This window comes from Sarcophilus harrisii, chromosome 2, assembly GCF_902635505.1.
Source record: "Sarcophilus harrisii chromosome 2, mSarHar1.11, whole genome shotgun sequence".
NCBI classification, from domain to species: Eukaryota; Metazoa; Chordata; class Mammalia; order Dasyuromorphia; family Dasyuridae; genus Sarcophilus; species Sarcophilus harrisii.
In genome coordinates, this window is record NC_045427.1 from 494,934,584 (window position 1) to 494,960,570 (window position 25,987).

The window sequence follows — 25,987 nt, forward strand, 5'->3', positions numbered from 1 at the left end:
GAAAAGAAAAAAAGGGGGGTCGGGGTAAATAGGTAAGTATCCAAAATCAAAGTTGGAGAGTAGCTGTAACTGCAGAACTAGGGAAGAACAGACATTCATTTTATACTATTTTAGTATATCATTTGCTACCTTCAGGTTCCCAGGAGATCCTCCTGAGTTCTTTTTTCAGCTCTCATGTATTAGGGAAGATGACGACTATCAGTTAAACTTATTAAGATGATTTGTTATTGATCAATGAATTTTCACTAAGGTATCATAAGCAAATGAATTCTCTCAGCATCCAATAGGGAGAGAATCTCAGCTCCACTTTATGAAAAGGCAGATTCAAATCCTATCGTAGAATTTACAACTGAGCAGAATACAGAAGGCAATTTTACAGATGAGAAAAGTATCCAAGGATCAGTTTCTGGGTGAGTCAGGATAAGAAATTGTCAAACAGCAGCTCTCTTTGCCTCTACTTTTTGGATCCTCAAGCTCCCTTCTAGGCCTTTGCCACCTTCTACATAAAGTTTTTTCCATTCCTCCTTCTCCTACCCTTTGACCTCACATCCCACTGTTAATGCTCCCTTTGCTCTCAGGTTACTTTCCATATATCACCAATAGATTGTAAGCTCTTTGAAGGCGGAAATCATTTGGGGTTTTCTAAGCCCAGGCCCTATTATAATGCCTGGCACATAGTAGGCACTTAATAATGATCATTGAATTGAATTGAAATGAATGGTGAATTGAAGGAATCATTAGGATTTTCAGATACGGGGTTCAACCTAGTTTCTGGTTCTAGAGTCTATTTTCCTTCTATCAAAAGGGGAGGATGTAAATAAATAAGTATACACTCTCTCGTGTGCCAGCCAGGGCAAACATTGTCATTGGGCTATCCCTCAACTGGCTTTAGAGATCATGTCATTCAATTCTCTCATTTTATAAATAAATAAACTCCAAAGCAGTTAACCTGTCCAAGGGCACTTTTCCAACATGGGAAAGTGCCAGTGTAAAGTTCATTCCGAGGTATAGTCAGGTGCACCCAACCCTTAACCCATGCACATCTGTGGGTGAATGATGTGCTATGAAAGTACATGAGGTCTTGGTCAAGCCTCTGAGGGCAGGTGCTGGAGAGAAATAAGGGCTTATGATTCAGTACTTTCATTCTTATGCTCCAATTACCATGGCAACAGGACTATATTCCCCCCTCCAGCTGCCTGTGAGGATAAGTGGAGACATGAGCAAAGGAGCAAAGAAGTCAGGGAAAGAGGACATGGCAGACTTCACTACAATCTGCTACTTCAAATGCTGTTGTCTCCAGGGGTCCTTCCACCCCAATCTGTGACTGAGATAGTTTTGTGGTAGCTCCCAGGCCTCACCTCCAAAAGCCATCTAGGGAAATTTGCCCATGTCCCCACTTTTGATTTGATTAATACAGACACATGTTATTTGAAATAAATCAATGTCAAACGCCTATACCTAACAAAAACCATCATCTTGCCATCCGAAGCAACAAAACAAAATCTTTGTCTTTGTCCCCCTCAGCCCAAGGTGGCAGCCACTCACATTCCCTGGGAACTTCGACATTCATGCTGTGAAGGCTTGTGAGCCCCTCCCTTTCCCCAGAGCTTTTCTCAGAAAGGCATGAGAGTACATAATTAAGTAAATCTGCTTTGGGACAGTCAGTCTTTCGTGCTTTGTAATTCACTCCTTCCTAATCTTCTCTTAGGACTCAGATCAGATTCCTTCTCCTCAGTGTAACATCTTCCCTGATTCTTTTTCCCTTTCTCAACATATTCCTCTCCCATCTCCACATATTCCTAAAGAATTTTTGTCATCTCTCCCTTACCTCCATCACTAACTCCACCCCACCCCCAGTGGAGTGAAGGTAAACTCCTTGAGGATAAAAATTATATCATTTTTTTTTCTTTCTATCCTCAACATCTGGTACTTAGTAGGCTCCTAATAAATGCTTTTAAAAATGAAATGGATTGGATTGGATTGGAATGAATGGAGAAACGCCTATTCCAGAGCAGAGCTGTGAACGGAGGGAATCTGCAGAGTCAGGATGGGGTGGGACCCAAAGACTTTCCCTCCAGCCAAGAGGTAGTAAGGATCCAACTAGTTTCGCAGTGTGCCAGCAGAGGCCGCCCACGGCCCACCCCATTTCCATGCCCTTCCGGGTAAGTGCAGGCTCCCCTGTCCCCTTCCCCCTCTCCCCCCCCCCCCCCGCACTACTATTTTAACTTTGAAGCCTGGGAAGTGGGGGTGGGACCCAAAACAAAGTAGGCCAGCCCAGCTAGAGTTTTCAAACCTTTGCTTGTTGAGGCATGCTCCGAACTCTCTTGCAGACTACCTGCTTTCAGAAGCTGAAATCTGTCAACATGAGCTACACGGCTGCTGCAACTTCCAGCAGCAATCCGCGGCTGTTTCAGGACAAAGTAGCCCTGGTGACGGCCTCTACGGAGGGGTGAGTGTCTGCCCAGCAAGTCCCTGGAAACCCAAGACCGGAAGAGCTACATCCTCCTTATAAGAGAGAGCCTGCAGACAGTGGACCACTGTCTGCAGGCTCTTTCTTATAAGTTGTGGTTTATAGAAGGGCGTAATTTACCAGGCTGAAGGAGGGATGTTATTAAGTGAAAGTAATAACAATGTTATTAAATGAATGTAGTAGGACTGGAATTCAGGGCTCGCCGGAGTCTGGATCCCGTCCTGGTTCCGCTGTGCCCCGGCTGCCTGTCGGAGGATAGAGATTCTGAGCTTCCCCTCCTCCTCTTTTGCCCTTTTACCTAATTAACCGTCACTCAACTAAATAGACTTTCAATCTTCGGCCAAAGACCTCTCCTGTTTTCACACATCTTTTCCTTCTACTCGGTGAGAGTAAGTATGTCCTGTCTCACTTTCCTCTTGGTATCTTCACCACCTAGCGCTGTGTAGGGATTTACTACACTTTAACAAATGTTTGTTGAATGTTGATAATTAGCCTGTCCCATACACATAACCCCACTGCAAACTCTGTGAACCAGATTCTATCCTTGGACTCAATTTTTTTCATGCTGCCTCTTTCCATTACTCTCTTGATACTTCAAACTTATAGGTAGCTAGGTGATATAGTAGTGTTGGAATTGAAATTAGCAAAATCTGAATTCAAAAACTGCCTGAGGTACTAAGTGTGTGACTATGGGTAAAGTATTTAATTTCTGTCAACCTCACTTTTCCTATTTGTAAAATGGGTAATAATACCTATCTCACAAGACTGTTGTGAAGTGATAACATAGAATTATTGCAAACCTTAAGATGCTATATAAAATGCTAATTACTATTTTATTATCATAGCCTCTCCACATCTGTCCTTTCTTACTACCTCTAGGATAAGTAAATAATTTATCTCCTTAAAATAACTAACTAGTGCCAACACCCACATCTGTGTTGCTCTGAAAGAGCCAAGTCAAGAAATTCAAATACCCTAGGCAAGGTTTGAAAATTGTACAACCTGCATGGTACTATCCCCCAGAAACAACAAGCCTTTCCTCTAATAACAAATTTAAAATATGTGCATATGTATTATTATTAATAATACATTTATTGATTACATATTGTATTTTATTAATCTCAATGTAATGTTTTATTGATATCATATAACTTATTAATTGGTTTTAATTAATATTTAAAACAGTCCCACATTGTAACATCAAAAGTCACCTACTTTGCCTAACCCTGGTGTAGGATACTTACCCTTCTTTACCACTCTCTCCTCCCCCTTCCTGTCTTAGTGACCCGAGTTCCCCTATTGTTATGCTCCAATTTAGGGAGAGGGCTGCTCTCCTCCCTTCAGCACTTTATGTTCCCAAACTATCAAATGCAACTTCTATCCTCCTAGGGCTGTGGATAACATTGGAATGGGCCCTAGCAGGGCCCTTGTCAGTAGCTAATTGCAGGAGACAATAAAACAAGATGCTGTTGTCCTGCAGGACAAGTGCAGGGAGCTTTGGTTGTGATAAAACAGGATGAGATTACCCACTCATCCAGGTATAAGGAGCTTGAGTCCTGGTAAACAGGATGTGGAGAGCTTGGGTCATTCTATATGTTTCCATTTTTTGTTTTTGACAAATTTTGACCAATGATTAAAACGTAAACACCCCCCTTTTAGAGAGTCTAAGCAGTGGCTAAAGAGTCAACATTCTTCTGGGAGGACATAGCCATTGTCTTTTCCTATAAATATCCATCCAATTTACCTCCTTCAGTCAACCAGTCCCCTGATGCTGCTTGGTACTATTCTGCTTTTACAACAATAAAGCGCTTTCCTTTGAGAAACCAGTCCAGTCCCCTGGTAATTCTTATCTAGCAAATTTGCTCTCCCACATCAACATCAGAGTTTAGTTGAAAGCTGACTACATTTACAATTGGGGATTTAATGAATAAAGTAAGCACTATGAGGTTATTGAGAGGAGTCTGAGAAAAGTGAAGATATATATACATCTGTCTAATTGGCCAGCCTTTGATGCTATTTGTTGGTCAGTACACGAGATCATGAAATGCCAAGTGGAGTTCCCATAAGTGGTGACTTGTCTGTTGTGGCGCAGAGTTCCTTCTACTTTCCTTCTATGAATTTTTATGTTTATGTTATGAAACCGCTGTGAGAGGGACTTGTGATCCTTTATGGATGGGATGTTTTCTAAATATCTGTGTGGATCTTCCACAAATTCTAAGTATGCTCAGAGACCATCTAAAAAGCAATCTAGATGGTGATGATAGATGTCACAGATTTAGCCTGAAAGCTGTGTACCACATCTTCAGCTACTGAGCTCAGTCCTCCATTCTCCATTCCCATATAAGTACCTTTCAATAGAAATAGAGAAATGACATATAAAGTCTGTATTCTGTATAGAAAGGGATTCTTAGCATTTTTTGTGTCATGGATCCTTTGGCAGTCTGGCAAAGCCCATGGACCCCTTCTCAAAATTATACTTTTCAAATAATTAAGAGAAATCCTCAATTTTAGTTCTAGGTTAGAAATAAAGGTGTACTTTTTCCTTTTTTTACCTCTTTTTCCCCCATCAGGTTCACAGATTTCCTGTAATCTATCCATGGATGATTTAGACAGTCCAGGGACCCTGTTTAAGAATCCCTGATGTAGAAATAAAGGGATTCCTGAAGGGCAGGACTTAACTCCAAAAATGAATGACACTTCAGATTGGCTCAGAAAATATTTGGAGGAAAAGAGGTCTATGTGTCATTTCATCAAATCACACCAAAAATCTCATCATTAGGCAATGCTCTACCCTCAACTTACTGCCTTTCTCTTTAATCCTTCTAGCCTTCTATAGACTATAAGTCCAGTCTCTGTGAAGGATCCAATGAAATATACTTCTAGTTCTTATCTCAAGCTCGTGTTGGGACAAAGCCAAGAGACTTGGTTAGCTTGGGTTGGATCTTCAATAGCATCTTCCTATCTCTTTCCCCAGGATCGGTTTTGCTATTGCCCGGCGTCTGGCCCAAGATGGGGCCCATGTTATCGTAAGCAGCCGAAAGCAGCATAATGTGGATCGAGCTGTGGCAGAGCTCCAGAAGGAGGGACTGAGTGTGACGGGTACCGTATGCCATGTGGCAAAGGCAGAGGATCGCAAACGACTGGTAGCCACGGTGAGCAGCAGGAACACAAGGCCCACAGGAGGGAGAGAGGATCCTTTTAAGTTCAACTTAAGTATTACTGTCCTATGTATGACACAAGGTATAAGAACTAATGATTAGCTTAAAGTCCTTTCATGTGAAAGTATACTTGTTTTTCATCAATTAGTCAAAAAGTATCCAAAGGCCTCATAGACCTAGCTCCTAACTCCAGGCCTAGCACTCTCTCCACTGAGCCACCTAGCTTCCTAGCTTACTGTATACCATGTAGTAAATGCAGGGAACATCTTCAGGATGACTTGTCCTAACCCAGAGAATCCAGACTTTAGATCTGCTTTGGAGCAGTTACCTGATTCCTGTGAGGTAGAAGGTAGGTGAGGAAATAGGCAAATTTTCTGTGTTGGCTTTTTAAAAAATATTTTGAGAACTATTTCAATATAATTGACACAACCTACTTTTTGTTTGATTATATATTTAAAAGGAATAGCAAATTGTATATATAATAGACTTGCAGTTTTATGTGCAATCATCTTTTTTATTTTTTTGTGGTGTGGAAATGTTTATTTTATTTCATAAATTAAAAATAAAAATACATATCTTTAAAAAAACAAACAAAAAAAAAGATCTCCCAAGTTAGAAATTAGAATCTTTAGTCACAGAAATCAAAAGAGGGTAGCTCCTCCTCTTCCTTCCACCCCCAACATAGATTTATTTTCCAAAGGAGAAAAGACCTATTGCACTTTGACTGTTTATATTCTGCCATAACATGTCATGTTAGCAAAGGGGTAGACCCCAGGACCCTTTATAATACTGTCCTACTTTGAGTCTCTAGAATGAGGTATCTAAGCCAGTATCAGATTTGGTGTTTGGTAATTAGACAAGTGATTCCCATGAAAGGTTCATAAATGTGATCTAAGGGATTTGTGCTAAAAATTTTTAACAAAACCTTGAACAGTAAATAATTACAGAATATATGACAAGTATATTAAAATGCCATAGACACTCTGTGTTTTGTTGTTATTGTTGAAAAGGGTTTGCAGAAGAAAAAACCCATGATTTCCAACTACAGTTGGAAAACCATCCAGTTATGGGATAGAATATGGGACATCTGGAAGGATACCCTCTTTCATCTCTCTTCTCAGAGAACATTTCTTCCTTAGAGTAAAATGTAGCACCCAACAAATTAGAAAGACAATGCAGCTAATGATAGGATTCTTGGAGGAGAAACTTGGATTATTATTTAAAGGAATGAAAGAAATACAGTTTGATAGAATGGAAAAAATGTCACAGATATGAACCATTTGGGCAAAGGTGTGAGATGAAGAACCAAATATGTGGAGCCCAAAGAAAGTCAACTTTGGCTGTAGAAAGATTAAGGGGATAAAATGAAATGAAAGGAAATACCAGCTAGTATACTAGTCAGAGAACACTTTTGCAAATACATGCCAAAAGTGTTGGTATTTGATTCTGAGGACATTGAGAAGCCACTAAAGGTTTGTGTATGTATGGTGACAGACTACAATTTGTATACTACTTCCTATCACAATTTAAGAAAATCCCCCAGGGCCTGCTCCTTTTACCATAATGATCTTTGCCTACAAAAAATATCTTATCTGGTTCTGCCTGATAATCTTAACCTTATCTGTAGTCCTAGCCTAGATCAACCAACCAATCTACAAACAATTATTCAGTACTTTACTGTATTCTTGGGATACAAAAAAAAAGTAAAAATTATTCCTGCCTCAAGGAACTTTACCTCTTTGCGTACTTTTTTGTTACTTAGCACTGTTCTAGACACTGTTGCAGGCAGCAAGGCAGCACACAGACAAAGCACTGGGCTTAGCATCAAGAAGACCTGAATTCATTTTTGGCCTCAGATAGTTACTAGCTGTATGTATATACCTCAGTTTCCTGAACTGTAAGATGGAAATAATAATGCCCCCTACCTTGCAAGGTGGTTGTAAATGAAATAATATTTGTAAAGCACTTAGCACAGTGCCTACCTAACATATAGCAGATACTATATAAATGCTTATTTCCTCCCTTCCCCCCCTCCTACCTCCCAGGTACTATTAGGCTATAAAGAATAGTACATGACCCTACTTGCATGGAGGAGACTATTCTAAAATAATTGCAAAAACTACATTATATAATTAAGTGCTAAATTTGGGGGTATGGTCTATAAGAGCTGTAATTGTTCAAAGGGAAAGTTGAAGAGAAATCTTCAACACAAAATATTATTTCTGACATTTGCTATCACTTTATAGATTTGTGTTCTCAAGGCTAGTCCTCCAGTGGTTTTTGTTTTCTGAGTACTATGTTTATGTAACTGCCAACAAGTGGCTAGTGGCAAACTGTCTAAAGAGTTAAATTTCCCATCTGAATGGCTTATTAAGAATAAATCTGTATGCTTTCATTAATATATACTTTTTTCTATAAAAGATAAATTTTTAGCAAAACCAGAAAATAGCAGTTATTAATTGCTATATTTTACAATGCTACATAATTTTGAACTGAGCTAAATTTAATAGGGATCATAAATTTAGAGATGGAAAGGACCTCAGAGACCATCAAATACAGCTTCTCAGTTTTATAAATGAGGAAACTGAAGTACAGAAATGTTAACTGTCTTGCTAGAAATCACACAGCTCATGTGTCTAAGATCTAAGATCTTCTTACTGCCAGTGCAATTACCTATTGTGTACTGCCTTGGTCTCTAGAGCGAATATGCTCTAGCTCAGTTCCCATATAGTCTTGGTCACCCCAAGTTCTTATCAAAGGAAAGTCTTGTGTCAACTACACTGGGCTAAAATCCCAAAGGCCATTTGTTGGTTAATCAATGCTTCACTGAACAACCAAACATCCTCTGGACTCTAGAATGCCAAGATGCTAAATGAAATACAGAAAATGTCAAGGAGGCAAAGGAGAAGCAAAAAAAATGTGATAATTCCAGCAGTGTTACTACTGGGATTATATCCCAAAGAGATTATAAAGAAGGGAAAGGGACCTGTATGTGCACGAATGTTTGCGGCAGCCCTTTTTGTAGTGGCTAGAAACTGGAAACTGAATGGATGTCCATCAGTTGGAGAATGGCTGAATAAATTGTGGTATATGAAAATTATGGAATATTACTGTTCTGTAAGAAATGACCAACAGGATGATTTCAGAAAGGCCTGGAGAGACTTACATGAACTGATGCTGAGTGAAATGAGCAGGACCAGGGGATCATTATATACTTCAACAACAATACTAGATGATGACCAGTTCTGATGGATCAGGCCATCCTCAGCAACGAGATCAACCAAATCATTTCTAATGGAGCAGTAATGAACTGAGCTAGCTATGCCCAGAAAAATAACTCTGGGAGATGACTAAAAACCATTACATTAAATCCCAATCCCTATATTTATGCACACATGCATTTTTGATTTCCTTCACAAGCTAATTGTACAATAATTCAGAGTCTGATTCTTTTTGTACAGCAAAATAATGTTTTGGTCATGTATACTTATTGTGTATCTAAGTTATATTTTAATATATTTAACATCTACTGGTCATCCTGCCATCTAGGGAGGGGTGGGGGGTAAGAGGTGAAAAATTGGAACAAGAGGTTTGGCAATTGTTAATGCTGTAAAGTTACCCATGTATAAATCCTGTAAATAAAAGGCTATTAAATAAAAAAAAATGTGATAATTATTAATTACTTTTTTGTAATTTCACAAAAACTAAGAAAAGTATTTAAAGTGAGGTGCTACAGTACAATGGATAGAGGACTGGCCATGGAATTAGGAATACCTGTGCTTTAGTTCTCTAATACATACTGGTTATATGACCATGAAAAAGTCATATAACCTCTGGTTATCAAATATAATTCATTGATACAATAATAATTGGATGATGAATAGCTGATCTCCATTGGTGAAGGGAGTTTCCAAATGATTATCACTGACTTTACCCTTATTACTGACTCTGACCATATTTCTTTTTCCAGGCTATAGAACGCTATGGAGGTATTGATATTCTGGTCTCTAATGCTGCTGTCAACCCCTTCTTTGGTAAGCTGGTGGATGTCAGTAAGGAGATTTGGGACAAGGTAAGAAAGGGGTAAAGCACCAAAGAGGTGAGCCTTAGAAATGGTCGGTTTTATCGAAGAAAATTTTAATTCTCTTCAGAAGAAATAACTCATCTAAAGCTCAAGAGACCAAACATTATCCTGAAAGACCCCAGTACCTCTGCATGATCTTGTATTATACTCATCCTTCATATTATTCCTCAATTTCTCCCCTTTCCATTTGTCTGTCCCTCTTCTGGGCCTACCTCCCCCAGTTTGATCTTAACATCCTTCTGTAGTCAACCCAGGTGGTCCACACCCCTCAGAGACATGTATGAGAGATGTTACAAAATAAAAGAACTGTGTATTTCATCAGAGTAGGAGATTCCCCATGTAGGGAATCCTTCCATAAATGCAGGGTTGATTTAAAAGATAAGTTCTAAGAATGTACCTGAGAGATAGGCTAAGAGATTTGCTCAGAATCACATAGGTAGTAAGTGTAAGAAGGTAGATTTGAATCCAGATGCTTCAAGCTCGAAGCCCAACATACTATGAAATACCCCAAATGCCTCATTCAGAGGATTATATAATGACAACATATAATGTGCCATTCAACAAAGAGACCCACAGTTCTCCCCTTCAGTTGCCAGAAATTAACATGCTTTTTGATAATTTGTGAAATAATTATCATGTCTGGTAAGATGTTCCAATTTGTATCACTTTAGAATTATACCATTTGTAAAATAAATAGATAGAATGAAGAAAAAAGGAAAGAAACTGTTTTTGCACTTAGGAAGTTTAGTATATTCAAGGAAAACACACACATATATATGTGCAATCCTCTGTGCTAGCAATATTTGCATATTATACTAATGCATATAATTTCAATAATATTTCTGTGATAAATTCCACGTGCCTACTTTTCTGCAATTACAAGGTTCTTAATTAAAATATTTCTGTTTGTTTAGTAGAATTGACATTCCCACCAGAATTAGGAATACTAAATTGTTCACAATCTCCCTGTAGTTTTGCTTCTTGCTCTTTCAGTGATTTTCTCTCACTGTAGTTGAAGTAAGTTAAAAGAAAACACTGGTGTTTCATAAGCATGGAATTTTGTTTTTTTCATGAACATGAACTTAGTTATAATCTTCTTTGAGATAAGGTTACTAATTTAATATGCAACACCTGCTCAAGACAGTTTTGAAATTAGTTTGGGAGCTAAGCAGTTGTGCCAGATTTTCATACAATCACAGACATAGAGCTGGATAGGAATTTTGAGATCATCTAATCCAACCCCTTCATTTTACAGATGAAGAAACTGAGGTCTAGAGAAATTTTAGTGGTGCCCTCAAGATTAATCCAGTATTAAGTGGGAAAGCTGAGATTAGATTGCAAATTCAACATTTCAACACTATCCTGACTATTGCATATTTTGTTTTAAATTAGTAGAACAGAAACATTTGTTAGGACCTATTATCCCAATTCCCCTTCACGATGTTTCTCATAATCCTACTTTCCAGAAAATATGGCCAGAAAAACACAAATATCCCATTTCCCCTTCCCAAAGAACATATAGGTGCAAGAAAAACCTCAGACACATGTACAAGATCAGATGAGACCATCCCTGAGAGGTTCAGTTCTCCTGTATGGAGTGAGCCCCCAAGGAGTTCACCTCCATTCATTCTTATAGCATGATACAGTAGAAAGAATGCTGAATTTGGAGTTCAAGTCCCAGGCCTTTCACTTACTACCTAGGTGACATTGGACCAGTCGTTTAAACTCTCTTCTCCATCTCTAAAATGAAGGGGCTGGACTAGATGGCTTCTGGAATCCCTTCTAGCTTCAAGTCTAAGAACCTATAAACAAGCATGTCTAAAGTGCACAAGGCTCCATGATAGGCATTGGGGACAGACAAAGAAAGCCATCTCTTCCCTCAGGAGGCTTACATTCTACTAATTGTATGACATTCCCAATCAGAAGGGCCCCAGAGATACCAGGTAGATTCCATGGTAGCCTTAGAGATCGGATCTATTCTAATCAAACCCAGACCTTCATGGTGAGTTCAGCCCTCACCTTGTCTCAGGAGATAGGAGGAACAAGGCTATACGTTTGCTTAGCTGGCCCTCACCCCAATTCAATGACTTCTCATTCTGTCTTTCTTCACGCTGTCTTCCCAATAATTGATTTTCCTCTCCTCATTTCCAGATCCTGGATGTTAACTTGAAGTCCACAGCCCTGCTGATGAACCTAGTGGTGCCAGAGATGGAGAAACGCGGGTACAGGAGGAGTCAAAGGGAACCTGTGTGGGGGGAGTTGGACTGGGATTGAGTGAAGGATATCCCTCAAGTATTTGAGAGGAAAGACAAATAAGGTTAGGGGTAATATGAGAATGCAATAATAGTCTCATTGTCTATTCCAGAGGTGGCTCAGTGGTGATTGTGTCTTCCATTGCTGCCTACATGCCCTTCCAGGTAAGTCACATCTCCTTACTTATAAGCCAGTTAATAGAGTTTCTGTACAAAGGGTATGGACATTTTCATTATTTTATTTACATAATTCCAAATTACTTTGCAAAATTATTGTACCATTTCATAGTTCTGCCAATGATGTATTAGTATTTTTATTATGTTAAAACTCCTCTATTGAGTATTGCCATTTTTTATAATTTTTGCTAATTGGCAGAGTATAAAGTAAAACCTCAGGGTTGATTTGTATTTCTTACTATTTTTTAAAGTTTTGTCATTATTTTATAGAAATGCTGTTGATTTGGGGAATTTGTTTTGTACACCACAATTTTGCTGAAGCTATTAATTGTCTCAATTAGTATATTTTCATCTCTTCAGAAAATAAGGATAGTTGTATCTATTCTTTACCAAAATTAATAGCACTGATTTCTTTCTTTTGTCTTATGATACTAGCATTTCTGGAACTATTTGAAAAAATAGTAGGGAGAGTGAGCATTCTTGCTTCACTCCTGTAATGACTGAGAGAGATTCTAGTGTATCCCTTTACATATGATGCTTGCTTTTGATTTTACTTTATATGAAACATAATGGATTATGCCCAGCCTCTTATTTTAATTCTGTATATCTTAGTTTCAAGTGTTTCTTGTAAGCAATATATTATTGGGTGCTGGTTTTTAATCCATTCTGCTATCCTCTTCCATTTTATGGATGTTTATCCCATTGAAATTTATAGTTGATTGATAACTGTGTATTTCCCTCCATTCTATTTTCTTATACTTATCCATCTCTTTTTTTTTACCTTGCCCTCTCCTCAAGAGTCTGTTTTGCTTCTGACCACTGCCTCTAATAATCTACTTTCCCTCTTCTTCTCACTTCCTTCTCTTAATCTCTTTTCCCTAAAAGCCATCATTCATCTATACTCTCCCCATTATTAGGCTAAGATGAATTTTCTTTCCCAGCTATGTGCTTATATTTATTCTTCCCTCCTTAAACCAGTTCAGATGAGAGTGAAATTCACTATATAAATTCTCTTTTATCCCTCAATTTAGGCTATTTTCCCCATTCTTCCTCTTCCTCCCCCTCTTCTCCCAATGCATTCCTCTTTCCCACCCTTCTATTATTCTTTTGAGATCATCTAAAAATTAAAAGAATTACACCCAGGCCTTCTGTATAATTAGACTCCTAAGATCCACAACGATGATAAAATCCTGTGGGGTTTATATATAACTAAAATTGCAAACGTCTTATAAGAATATAAACAGTTTAACCTTATTAATTCCTTTATGATTTCTCCCTCATGTTTACTTTTTTGTGCTTCTCTTAAGACCTCTGTTTAAAGTCAGTTTCTCTTCTCAGGTTTACTTTTTTATCAGGAATGCTTTAAAAATCTTTTTTATTTCATTAAATATCCTTTTTCCCCTTTAGGGGGGTATACTAAATTTTGTTGAATAAGTTATTCTTGGCAGTAATACTAGAACCTTTTCTTCTGGAATATCATATTCCAAGCTCCAAGTTTCTTTATAGTGATGACTGACGTGGACTACAATTCTTCATTATTTGAATTCTTTCTTTCTGGTTGCAATTGCTCTACTCCATTCTGCAACTGAATAATAGGCAATAGAGTTGCCGCTTAGCACCTGTTTCTGTTCCCAGAGTTGGTTCAGGGTTCCCCTAGGAATCTCTTTTTGCCTTGGTGCTTCTAGCCCTGTTGTTCAGTCTTATTCCTCTTATTATTCCTGAATCCTAGAAGGCTCTCCATAGCTGCAGCCACTCCGTCTATCTTTCTAATATTGTGAGGATAGAGGGGCTCAAGTTTTAACTTCTTTTTGCTATAAACATAGTACTATCTTCCTTCAATTACTTTACCTTTATCTCTTTTTAAGGTGGGTCTATTCCAACTAGCTCTCATCCCTGATCCCCTCCTTTTATTTGTTACCTCTTTCCCTTTAGGGTTTTACTTATTAGTTTTTTTTTATTTCCTGCTTTTATATAGTTATATAGTTCTTCCCACTACCTTTCTTCTCATTTAGTCAATTCTCCCTTCTTCTTCTCCCCTTCAATTAATTCTATTCATGAGATTATTTTTGCACCCCTTTCCAGAATTAATTTCTCCCACTCTCTTCATTATCTAGCCTATCTTTCTGTCTTCTCTAGATATTCATTCTCTGGTTCATGACCCCAATAATTATCTTGTTTTTCTGCATTCTCTCCATTCTTCATGAAATCAAAACATCTAAGGTATATATTCTAGGATTTCCCCTCTAGCCAGTTTCTGCCACTGCTTTGTAGAGCTTATTCCCTAGATTTTCCTTTTCTATTGTGCCTTACTCCCAGAACAATGCCAATTCTTTTTTATTATTAAAGCTTTTTATTTTCAAAACATATGCATGGATAACTTTTCAACACTGACCCTTGCAAAACCTTGCGTTCCAAATTTTCCCCCTCTTGCCCACCTCCTCCACTAGATGGCAAATAATACAATATATGTTAAACATGTTAAAAAAAAAAATATATATATATATATGTTAAATCTAATGTATGAATACATATTTATACAATTATTTTGCTACACAAGAAAAATCAGATCAAAAGGGGAAAAAATGAAAAAGAAAATAAAATGCAAATAAACAACAACAAAAAGAGTGAGAACGGAATGTTGTGATCCACACTTAGTTCCCACAGTCCTCTCTCTTGGTGTAGATGGCTCTCTTCATCACAAGATCATTGGAACTGGCTTCAATAATCTCAACAATACCAATTCTTGCAAGTATCAGAAAGGATACTGCCCCATGTTAGGGCAAGCCACCATTTATCTCTACTCTCTCCACTTATCCTCCCCCCTCCTTCATTTACCTTAAAATCTCCCTGTTAGATCCATGCCCTTCCATTCCCATAGGTGCCAGTTGCCCCCAAGATTTCCAATTGCCTTCTTCTCAAAATAGTAGGAGGAGACTTTTCAAGCACCAAATCTTCCTGATCACACCCAGCACAAGGTCCCATCTCCTTTAACGGAACCTCTCTATTCACTCATAGAAGCATTTGTCCCCACAACTTCTTCCCACACCAAAGGATCCTTTTGATCCTTATCCACTCTTCTCTTACTGAGACTCCAGGGGTCACTTTCCTTCATGGCCAGCCTTCATTTTGACCCAGGTGCACACACAATCTTTTCTGTCCTCCTGTTACCCTCCTCCCCTTTCATGGATCTTTCCATATTGTATTGTTACAAAAATGCTTTATTTAGTTGTAGGTAGGATGTCACTAGGTTCTGTCCATAATGCTCTCTTCACTGTGGTAGCCATCAGACTCCTTCCTTCATTCCAGCTCCTTGTGTATGTTTAGAAAAAAGTCTCTCATTAGTCTCTGCCATCATGCTGTTACTGTTCTTGGCCATTGAATTCATTCATTCCTCCTGAATTTCTGTTATCTGAGGTATTCAAGTAGGAAATAATCCCTTCAGTTCTGGTTTCCTTTCTAAAATGTTTCAAATGTCTCTTTATTATTTAATATTCATCTTCTTTCATTTATGATTAAGCTCATATTCGTTAGATAGGTTACCCTGGGCTATATCCTAAGCTTCATCACTGTTTGGAATATATTCAGTTCCCTCCTGATTTTTCTAGTAGGTGAAGAATGGTCTTGCTATTCAAATTTCCTTTCCTTTGTATCTGAAAGTCTTTCTCCTGATCAGTCAAGGAAACCATCATCAGAGGGAAGATAATAAGAAAATGTGAACAAGTGGAGACTGAAATTACCAAAGATTTCAAAGAAGAAAACTTGAACATTTCTTCCACTGTTCACACTTATCTTAGGTTTCAATTCCCTATTAGCTATTTCTGTTCTGTACTTCTTAACCCAAAGACTACTTCATAATAAAAACAAACAATACATTAAAAAATTGAGCAGTTTTACCTTTTCTCCAACTGCTAACATCATCCCCCTTCTTTGGTCATTTTTTCACCAATGAAATTTTTTTTTTCAAAAAACACCTTTTTCCTTGTTCTTAGTTTTTCTCATCAGACTAAGTTCACGTTATGCTTTAAGTGCCTCTTTTACTCTTCTAACAAGGATATACCTTACTTTTGCATTTATCCTACATTATCTTTCCTAGCTTTCATTTTCTTTACATACCTTTTTTTTAAAAAATCCAAATTAGTTAGGGAGTTCCCTATGCATTCACATTGGTCTTCTTAGACAACTATCCCATCTCTTCTTCTTAGAGAAATTGGGTTATTTTTGTATCTTCAGAATTTCTACATTTTCTATTCTTCCTCAGCTATCTTCTCCTATAAAATATGATCCTACTAATCATTCCCTTAACAGTTTTAGACTCTTACTATTCAAAAGTTCAAGAAATAAGCCATGTAATACCTAACTTTTACATTTTTTTTCATCACAACTATAAAAATGAAGCAATCACTTCCCCACAAAGTTCCTATCACTTAGCAATCAGTTCCTTCTTGTTGGCAAAAATAAATTTTAGGATAGCAGTTCCATTCATTGCTTCCTCCAAATTAGAAGTTTCTCTTCTTTGGGTAGAGAAAGAGCTTCCAAATACTTGGCAGATGTCCCAAGTAATTGAAATCCATCATCCATACTATACCATGCCTCTGTGTCAAGCTGGTGTTGTGTTTCCCAAGTTTCTCATCTATTTATTCTTCTGTCCAGGTGCCAACACTATCATTTCTGTTTCTGCCTCTGTTGATTTTCACCAGAATACTCCTTCCCTCCCTTCCCTTCTTGGATTTCCTTATCTGGACCTGTAATTTTATTTGGTATAGGAAATGCCCAGATGAAGAAACTCCCTCCCAATGCAAATCATTGCATTCTCTTCAACTTCTAGTCTTTTAGAGTTGTCTAGAGTGCTAAGAGGAACTTAGTCACAGTTCCAGTGCCATTATGAGTTAGATTCAAGACTTTAATTTGGATCTTTCTGGCTCCAAGAACAACTCTCTTTATGCCACCTAGCTGCCTATTATCATCATCATCTTTCTTCTCCTTCTCCTTTTCCTTCTCCTTCTCCTCCTTCTCTTCTTCCTCCTCCTCCTTCTCTTCCTCCTTCTCCTCTTTCTCCTCCTTTTTCTCCTTCTTCTCCTTCTCCTCTTTCTCCTCCTCCTCCTCCTCCTCCTCCTTCTCCTCCTTCTTCTTACTTCTTTCTTTCCAGTTTCATTTTTATTTTTTAAAATTTATCTTATTTTCAATTCACAGAACAAAACAAGCATTTTTATAACAGCACAATAAAAAAGATGATTACACATGAAACTGCAAATCTACCACATATAACAAATATACAACAAAGTTATCATATAAATTTATTTTTTCTTTTCTTTCTTCCTTCCCCTCCCCCCAAAAATGATTACCATTAGAACAAATAGGTATATATATATATATATATATATATATATATATATATATATGTATGTGTGTGTATGTATGTATATACACATAAAATTATTCTATACATACTTCTATTTATCATTTCTTTCTCTGGACACAAATAATGTCTATCTTCATATGTCCTTGGTTTTTAATTTGTGTATTCATAATAGTTAAAATGACATAGTTGATCCAGTCATTCATAAAACACTCTGTTCAATTTCCTCTTCATCATTTTGTACAAATCTTTCCATGCCTTTCTAAGAACATTAAGCTCAACATTTCTTATAGTATTCCATCATAATCATTTATCACAACTTTCCTCAATTAATGGAGATCCCTAAAACTTCCAATTCTTTGCCACCACAAAGGAAGTTATAAACATCCCATTCACATTCAAGCTACAATTACTATATGTGAATTTCTCTACATCTTATTTTTTACCATTTTCTTTTTCAGCTTCTCTTTTTACTCTTTCTCTGTTACCTTATCTTCTTCTTCAAATTCTCACCTCTCACTTCACATATTCTTCTAAGAGTCTCCCCATCTTCTCTCCCCTATCCCCTAGTTTCAATCCCCACATTCCTCCAAAAGTTCCTCCATCTTCTCACCTCCATCCAAATAACAATTTACACACCTCTTCTTCTTCTTTTTCTTCTTCTTTCCAGTTTCTTCGCCAACCTTTTCTCCCAATTTTCTCACTCTGTATATGTTCAGAACACTTCTATAATCTTCCAGATGTACACATCGTTTCCTCTTCAACCAAAGTGAGAATAACTTCCATTATCACCTGCCCTTCTCCCCCACTTGCTTTCTCTGTTTAAGCCCTTTCTTTCACGTCCCATTTTTATAATATAATTGTTTTTCTTTACTTCCTCCTATCCAGTTTTGTTTTATGGAATCACTTCATCGCACCACTTAGCCCCAAACCTTCTTTCAAATTACTTTAGGAATGATGATAGTTTTAAGAATACTGATAAGATTTTCATTTATATGCATTTACATATATGCATACATATTTATGTATGTAAAGAAAACAGTTTAACCTTAATGACTGCCTTATAATTAGTGTCCCAATTTTCCTGTATCTTCTTCAACATTTATCATTTTTCTTTTCTGTCATATTAACCAATCTAATAGGTGTGAGGTGGTAACTCAGAGTTGTTTTAATTTGCATTTCTCTAATCAATAGTGGTTTAGAGCATATAAAAATCTAAAATGATTATAAATAGTTTTAATTTCTTTATTTGAAAACCACCTGTTCATATCCTGTGACCATTGATGAGTTGAGAATGATTTGTATTCTTATAAGTTTTACTCCATTCTCTATATATTTGAGAATTGAAAACATTTGCTGTAAAATTTTAAAAATTGTTTTCCATCTCCTTTGCTTTCCTTCTAATCTTGATTGAGTTGGTTTTGTGTTAAACCAATTAATTTAAAGTAATCAAAACTATCCATTTTACTTTTCATAAGTTCTCTATCTCTTGTTTGATTATAAATTTCTCCTTTCTCCATAGATCTGACAGATAACTACTCCTTCCTCTATTAATGTGCTTATGGTATCACCTTTTATGTCTAAATCATGTACCCATTTTCACCTTATTTTAGTATATGATGTGAGATATTGGTTTATTCCTAGTTCCTGCCAAACTATTTTATAGCTTTCCCAGCAATTTTTTAAATAAGTGAATTCTTATCCCAGAAGTTGGAGTTTTTAGATTTATCAAGTGATAAATTACTATAGTCACTTTTACTACTGTCTTAAGTACCTAATCTGTTCCTAGATCTACTACGCTATTTCTTAGCCAGTACCAAATAGTTGTGATGATTACTGTTTTATAATATAGTTTGAGATCTGATATGGCCAGGCCACCTTCCTTTGCATTTTTTCATTAATTCCTTCCATATTCTTGATCTTTTGCTTTTCCAGATTAATTTTATTTTTAGTTTTTCTAGCTCAATACAATAATTTTGGTGGGTTGATTGATATGGAACTTAATAAGTAAATTAATGTAGGTGGAATTGTTATTTTTGTTATATTAGCTGATTTTATTTGTATGAAGTATTTTGTAATTGGGTTCATATAATTCTTAGGTTTGTCTTAGCAAGTAGACTCCCAAATATTTTATATTGTCTACAATTATTTTAAATGGAATTTCTCTTTCTATCTCTTGCTACTGAGTTTTGTTGGTAATATATAGAAATATATATATATAAATGCTAATGATTTATGTGATTTATAGGTTTATGTTACATAATGCAACTTTATTAAATAAAGTTCTTAATTCAAGAAATTTTTCAGTTGATTTTTTAAGTATATCATTATGTCATCTGCAAAGAGTAATAGTTTTGTTTCTTCATTGCCTATTCTAATTCCTTCAATTTCTTTTTTCTTCTCTTACTACTAAAGCTAACCTTTCTAGTACAATATTGAATAATAGAGGTGATAATGGGCAACCTAATTTCACCCTGCTATCATTGGGAAGGCTTCTAGCTTTTCCCCATTACAGATAATGCTTGTTGATGGTTTTAAATAGATATTATTTATCATTTTAAAGAAAATCCTATTTATTCCTATGCTCTCTAGTGATTTGAATAGGAATAAATGTATTTTGTCAAAAGCTCTTTCTCTATCTATTGAGATAATCATATGGTTTCTGTTAGTTTTGTTATGGATATAGTCAATTATGCTAATATTTTTCCTAATATTGGACCAGCCCTGAATTCCTGGTATAAATCCCATCTGGTCATAGTGTATGATCCTGGTAATAAATTGTTATAATCTCTTTGCTAATATTTTATTCAATTTTTTACATCAATATTCATGAGGGAAATTTGTCTATACCTTTCTTTGTCTATTTTGGCTCTTTCTCATATAGGCATCATCATTTTTTGGTCATAAAAAGAATGTGGTAGGACTCCTCCTTTGCCTATTTTTCCAAATAGTTTGTGTAGTACTGAAATGTATTTTATTTTCTCTTGTAAATCTGGGCAATTAATATTTTTGTAAATATTCATTCATTTCACTTAGATTTTCAGATTTATTGGTATGCAGTTGGGCAAAATAGTTCCTAATTAGTGACTTAATTTTCTCTTTTCATTTTTGATACTGGTAATTTGGTTTTCTTCTTCCTTTTTTTAATCAAATTCATCAAAGGTTTATCTATTTGGGGTTTTTTCCATAAAACCATTTCTTAATTTTATTTATTGATTCAATGGTTTTCTTATTTTCAGTTTTATTAATCACTCTTTTGATATTTGGAATTTCTAATTTGGTGTTTATTTGGGGATTTTTAATTTATTTTTTTTCTAACTTTTAAAATTCCATGCCCATTTTTCTCAATTTCAACCATATAAGCATTTAGAGATATAAAATCTATAATATATAGATTATACATTAATGTATATTAATTTTAATCTTATCTTTCCATGGCCTGTTATTACATGTAATTTTTATTAAATTATGATCTAAAAAAGGATGCATCTAATATTCCTGCCTTTCTGCTTTTGAATGTGAGTTTTTTAATTTCCTGATATATAGTCTTTTTTGTAGATACCACATTTCACTAAAAAAAAGTTATATTTCTTTCTATTCATATTTAATTTTCCCTAGAGGTCAATCACATCTAGCTTTTCTAAAATGCTATCACCTCCTTAATTTCTTGTTGGGTGAAATTCCATGAGGCCATGAGTGAGGTAAGTTGAGGTGAAATTTCTTAAAAACTAGTCTGATTCCTTACAGAGCTACCCTCCAGGCGTGTGTTGATACAATGCAGTTGTCCTGGAAGTGTCTATACTTCCCTCAAGTCAAATCTCAGCCCCTAGAAGTGTTGTCTTTTCAGAGGTCCTCTAAAGTAATCTTCAGAGGACAACTGTTCTGCCACTTTGTTTTGACTGTTCTCCATTAATTTTTTTTTCATTTTGTGATTTTCTGTCCGTGGAGGAAATCTGAAAATCCTTGAAATTTCTGACCTCTTCCACCAGTTTCCCAAAATGCCACTCCTATAACTTCTTATGTCCAATATTTTACCATCTCCACTACCCCTTTTATCTATCCTGGTCCTTTTGGATAAGATAAGATCCACCAGCACCTTATTTCAGTCATGAGTCCTATCCCAGCAAGTCTCAGTGATTTTATAATGTGTTAAAAGAGGGTTTAAGGATTTCATCCGTCCCTTCACTCAAAAAACTCAGAAATGAATAGAAACTAGGGGAAAAAACTCACATTTTTCCTTTCCATCCTTCCAGTGTCTGGGTCCCTATAATGTCAGCAAAACAGCCCTGCTGGCACTCACCAAGAATTTTGCTTTTGAGTTGCAACCAATGGGCATTCGGGTGAACTGCCTGGCACCAGGTCTCATCAAGACCAATTTCAGCTCTCTGGTAAGGATGGGTAAAATAGAAAGGGAAGGGGGTTCAGGAACCACCCACTAGAATCCCTACTGAAGTTCTTCCTCTTTTCCAAAGAGATCTTCTTATGAGAATGGGGGCAGGAAAGCCAAATCTATTTCTTAAGTTCTCTAATATCTTATCTAATACCTTGGACTTCCTGATACACCCTTGCTATATCATCCCTCCTCCATCTCTCTTTTGTGATATACGGGATGAAAACAGAGATCAAAGCCTCCAGTCCCATCTCTTTTATGTCCCCTTCAGGGATGACACATATAATAACTCTTCTTATCTCCAATGGAATGACTAGCTAGAAACTGATCAAAAGAGAGGAATATAAAATAAAAGAGCATAAGAAGCCTAGGGGAATACGTAGGAAAGGAGAGGAAAAGGATGAGATGATATTATACCTGGTTTCTAATTCTAAATCAGTTTGGTAAAAACCAAAGCCACTCCTTTTCCTCAGTGTCATGTCAATGTCTCCCTTTTCCCAACAGTTCTGGAAAGATAAAGATGATGAGGCCCAAATGAAGAATATCCTGAATATAACCAGGTAAGGGAGTAGATGGGTGAGGAAGGAGAAGTATTGCAAGGGGCTAGTTATCTAGATAACCCAGATGTATCACAACCTATCAAGAAAGTGGTGATACCATCCCCCTACAGCAGAACACATCATTAATGTGTCACTTATACACAAACATTTAAAGGATTTTAGGCCATTACAAACAAACATGGAGTAGGTGTTTTAGTAAATCTTGAACACATACTTTGTCATGATTATTTCCATTATGTCGTGATTTATTCCAATTTTATTATATTTAGCTATGTTCTGTATATATATATATATATATATATATACACATACATACATACACACACACATACATATATATATATATGTATATATAGCTTATTCTCTCTCTCTCTCACTAGATTGTAAAATCCTTGAAAACAAGAATCATATCTCATGTATCTTGGCTTTTTTTCTCACCTTCTACAAAACTTGACGTATAATAAGCAGTTAAGAAATGTTTGTTGAATGAATATGGAATGAAATATTTGGGGAGTAGATAAACAGTAATGATGATGCTTTTTGGTGTGTCAGACTCTAAACAATAATTGGGTTTCTGAAAAAAACTGCCTATAAACTAACTTGAGGTAAATCAAAATACATTTCGAGAGTATTTAAAGGAAGCTCTCAGCGTGATCTTTAGTGAAGGGAAGGAGTCTTTGTAATAAAAATAATCATCACCACCCCTTATTTACAGAGGCAGGTAGGTAACACAGGGGATAGAGTGCTGGGCCTGGAGTCAGGAAGACTCATCTTCAATGAGTTCAAATTTGGCCTCAGATACTTACTAGCTGTGTGACCCTGAGCAACTCACTTAACCCTTTTTACCTCAGTTTCCTCATCTGTAAAAATGAGCTGGACAAGTTAAAAAAAAAATCCCAAATAGGGTCATGAGGCAGAAATGAATGAAAAAAGACTAAACAACAAAAATTTAGCCTTTTTTTATATTGAGTTTCCTTAAAGCAGGGTATACTTGTAATTCATTACCATCATTTTATAACAGCAAGGCAGTGATATATAAAAATAAAATGTCGGCCTTAGAGTCAAAAAAATGTGGGTTCAAATGCCATCTCTATACCATATTGACTGGCTTGCCTCTGAGCAAGAACTGTAACCTTTCAATTAGCTAAGCAATTTTCCATGTGTTTATAAATTACAGAGTTATAATAAAGGACGCTAGTCTTCATTAGTAGAGGGAGTTTCCATCCTTAAGAGTCTTAACAAAATCCACATCATTTTATGATATTACTCCTATAATTCCTCAACAGCTTATGATTTTATCAGTCTGGTTTTACCTTCCAGTAATGCCTTTTGCAATTCCTTTGTGACATAGGAGGTGGTCTTTGAGAGTTGCTGTGACCAAAATATTCATCACTTTGGGGCCAATCTGTTAATGAGTCTGAATTTAGCTAGACTGGTTCTCAGAGGACAGATGTACCGTCTGTCACCTAATCTGTACTTGAATCCTATTCCAGTTTGTTAAGACCTCCTGGAGTTTGTATTCCTTTTAAAGAACTCATGAGGGGTCATCAGGATGAGGAATATACTTTAGTAGAACTATTATTATTTCATAAACATATGAAAGATATGTTATTTCATCAATATTCCTTCTTTCCACCAAAGAAGATGGCCACCTGTCCATATAATTTAGTATATAAATCCTAGGGAGTTGCTAGAAGCAAACAGAGATTATCTCTTAGTGTTAAAGGTCAGAGGTTGGTTTTGAACCTAAACTTCCAAACTACATGTCTACACATATCACATTGCCTTCAACAAATAGTAGAAGCATTGTATCTCTTAAAGAAACTTAGTTACAAAACCCTTCAGATACAGATTAGGGAGCAAAGACAGGAGGCTGGTACCTAAAAGTATATTTGCCACCTGTTAACAAACAAATATTACTTGCTTTGGGCAGTTGACTAGAAATATTTGGGTCAAGGCACCCAAGCCAATTGATTGTATCCATTTCATCTATTCTCTTCTAAGGATTATTGTGAGGATCCAGTAAGATTAGGTAAGGTGTGCTAATATGTGAACTATAATGATTCTTATTGTGATGATGATCATTATTGTTTCCCAGGCTGGGGGAGCCTCATGAATGTGCAGGCATTGTGTCTTTCCTGTGTTCACCAGATGCTAGCTACATCACGGGAGAAACAATAGTAGTGGCTGGAGGAGCCCCTTCCCATCTTTGATCAGATGAAAACACCCTAGCAGCTATCTATAATGAAGAGAAGGCTGAAGATTGGACACTCATCTCTTCCAACTTCGTCCATCATTGATTTCCCTGGATTTGAAAACAAAATCGACTCATAAATAAGCAGCTAATAATTTCTCTGTTTGCCACATAGGCAATAAACGCCATCCTAAGAAAATCTGTCCTGGAACAGGCGTTAAGATCAAAGATAGAACTGAAATATTCACTTTTCTACATCAAATCTACTTTTTACCAAACTAAATCCAGTTAGAAGAAAGGAGGATTGAGTATTGAGAGTAGGACCAGGCCAGGGAACTGAAAAGAGATTTAGAAACACTGGAGATAGGAGGGAAATGCCTGGGGAATAATTGGGGGAAGGGACAAATCTCTGATTTCTGTTCCATTAAAAATAAAATTAACTTGCAAATAATATGCAAATGATCCTGTTGAGTTTTTATCTGGTTGATTTGTCATTTGGAGAATAAAGGGAAAGAATGGCAGCTTTTTTCCCCCCCTGGACAGAATGTAAGGCTATACTGGACTCAAGAGAGCCTCCCACCCGCAGTATATTACACCTCCGTAGTCGGGGCTCCCTCCCAGGCAAGTGTGATGCTAAGGTGGTGGAGGTGCTAGGCTGAGAGCCAGGGAAAAGGAGGGTGCCGCGGGGATTTCCCGGGGCGCTACTCTTAGCAGGCACACAAAGGTGAGGATATGTCTGATGTGCCTACGCGAGAGGAAGAAGGGAAGACAAACCCCCTCCCACAGATCCCACTGCCCACCCCAATTCCGGCGAAGAGAGAGAGCTTTGCAGGTTCCAGGAGAAACCTGAGTCTAGCCCGGCCTCAAGGCACCCACGTGGGTCACGGTGGGCTGAGATGGAGGGGTGGCCCACCCGTGGCGTCAGCCTGGGGGGAGGGGCACAGGAAGGAGAATGACCTGAGAAGAAACAGAGACAGTCCAGGCCCGAAGAACAAAAGAAAAAAAGAGTGTTGAGCTTGCAGCCCAGAAGAGGGAGGGGTAGGGACAGAAGGCTAGCAGCAGACGGTGGGCGGTGCAAGGTCGGAGGTCTGCAGCCGACCTCAAGCACGGCGAGCTCTGGGCATTGTATTAAAGAGCCCGGCGGAAGCGAGGCACGCGCCGGGACTCGGGGCAGCTAGCTGAGAGAAGAGCCTGTGCGCATGCTTCATCCGGCTCCTCGTGGGGCTGGGAGGGAGACCCGGCATCGGGGGAGGCGGGGAGGAGAGAGGAGGACCGTTCTGCTCGCGCAGCCGCCCCTGACTGGGAGCGAAGCTCAGCCGCTGCTGCAGCGCTAGCTGCCGGGGCCC

General features: G+C 37.3%; 1 protein-coding gene across 2 annotated transcripts; it reads left to right on the forward strand.

The window, feature by feature from the left end:
• Window positions 1-2,072: 2,072 nt before the first annotated feature.
• On the forward strand, window positions 2,073-25,100 carry LOC100913817 (dehydrogenase/reductase SDR family member 4). Of its 2 annotated transcripts, XM_031955075.1 has the most exons (9): window positions 2,073-2,162; window positions 2,331-2,449; window positions 5,445-5,622; window positions 9,599-9,700; window positions 11,864-11,934; window positions 12,078-12,129; window positions 21,751-21,885; window positions 22,392-22,447; window positions 24,546-25,100. In XM_031955075.1, exons 1-9 carry the CDS (start codon window positions 2,151-2,153, stop codon window positions 24,658-24,660), a joined length of 840 nt encoding a protein of 279 aa, XP_031810935.1. In that variant the 5' UTR covers window positions 2,073-2,150; the 3' UTR covers window positions 24,661-25,100. The 2 variants fall into 2 exon arrangements, with proteins under 2 accessions (XP_031810935.1, XP_031810936.1); XM_031955076.1 differs by lacking the exon at window positions 2,073-2,162 and having other exon boundaries at window positions 2,207-2,449.
• The last annotated feature ends 887 nt before the right edge of the window (window positions 25,101-25,987 follow it).

What these genes read in the sequence shown, in the direction of transcription:
- LOC100913817 (XM_031955076.1), top strand. Translation starts at nt 2,310, where the DNA reads ATGCTCCGAACTCTCTTGCAGACTACCTGCTTTCAGAAGCTGAAATCT. An exon ending in CCAGAGATGGAGAAACGCGG is followed by an intron (nt 11,935 to 12,077) that starts GTACAGGAGGAG and finishes TGTCTATTCCAG; the next exon opens with AGGTGGCTCAGTGGTGATTG. An exon ending in AGACCAATTTCAGCTCTCTG is followed by an intron (nt 21,886 to 22,391) that starts GTAAGGATGGGT and finishes TTTTCCCAACAG; the next exon opens with TTCTGGAAAGATAAAGATGA.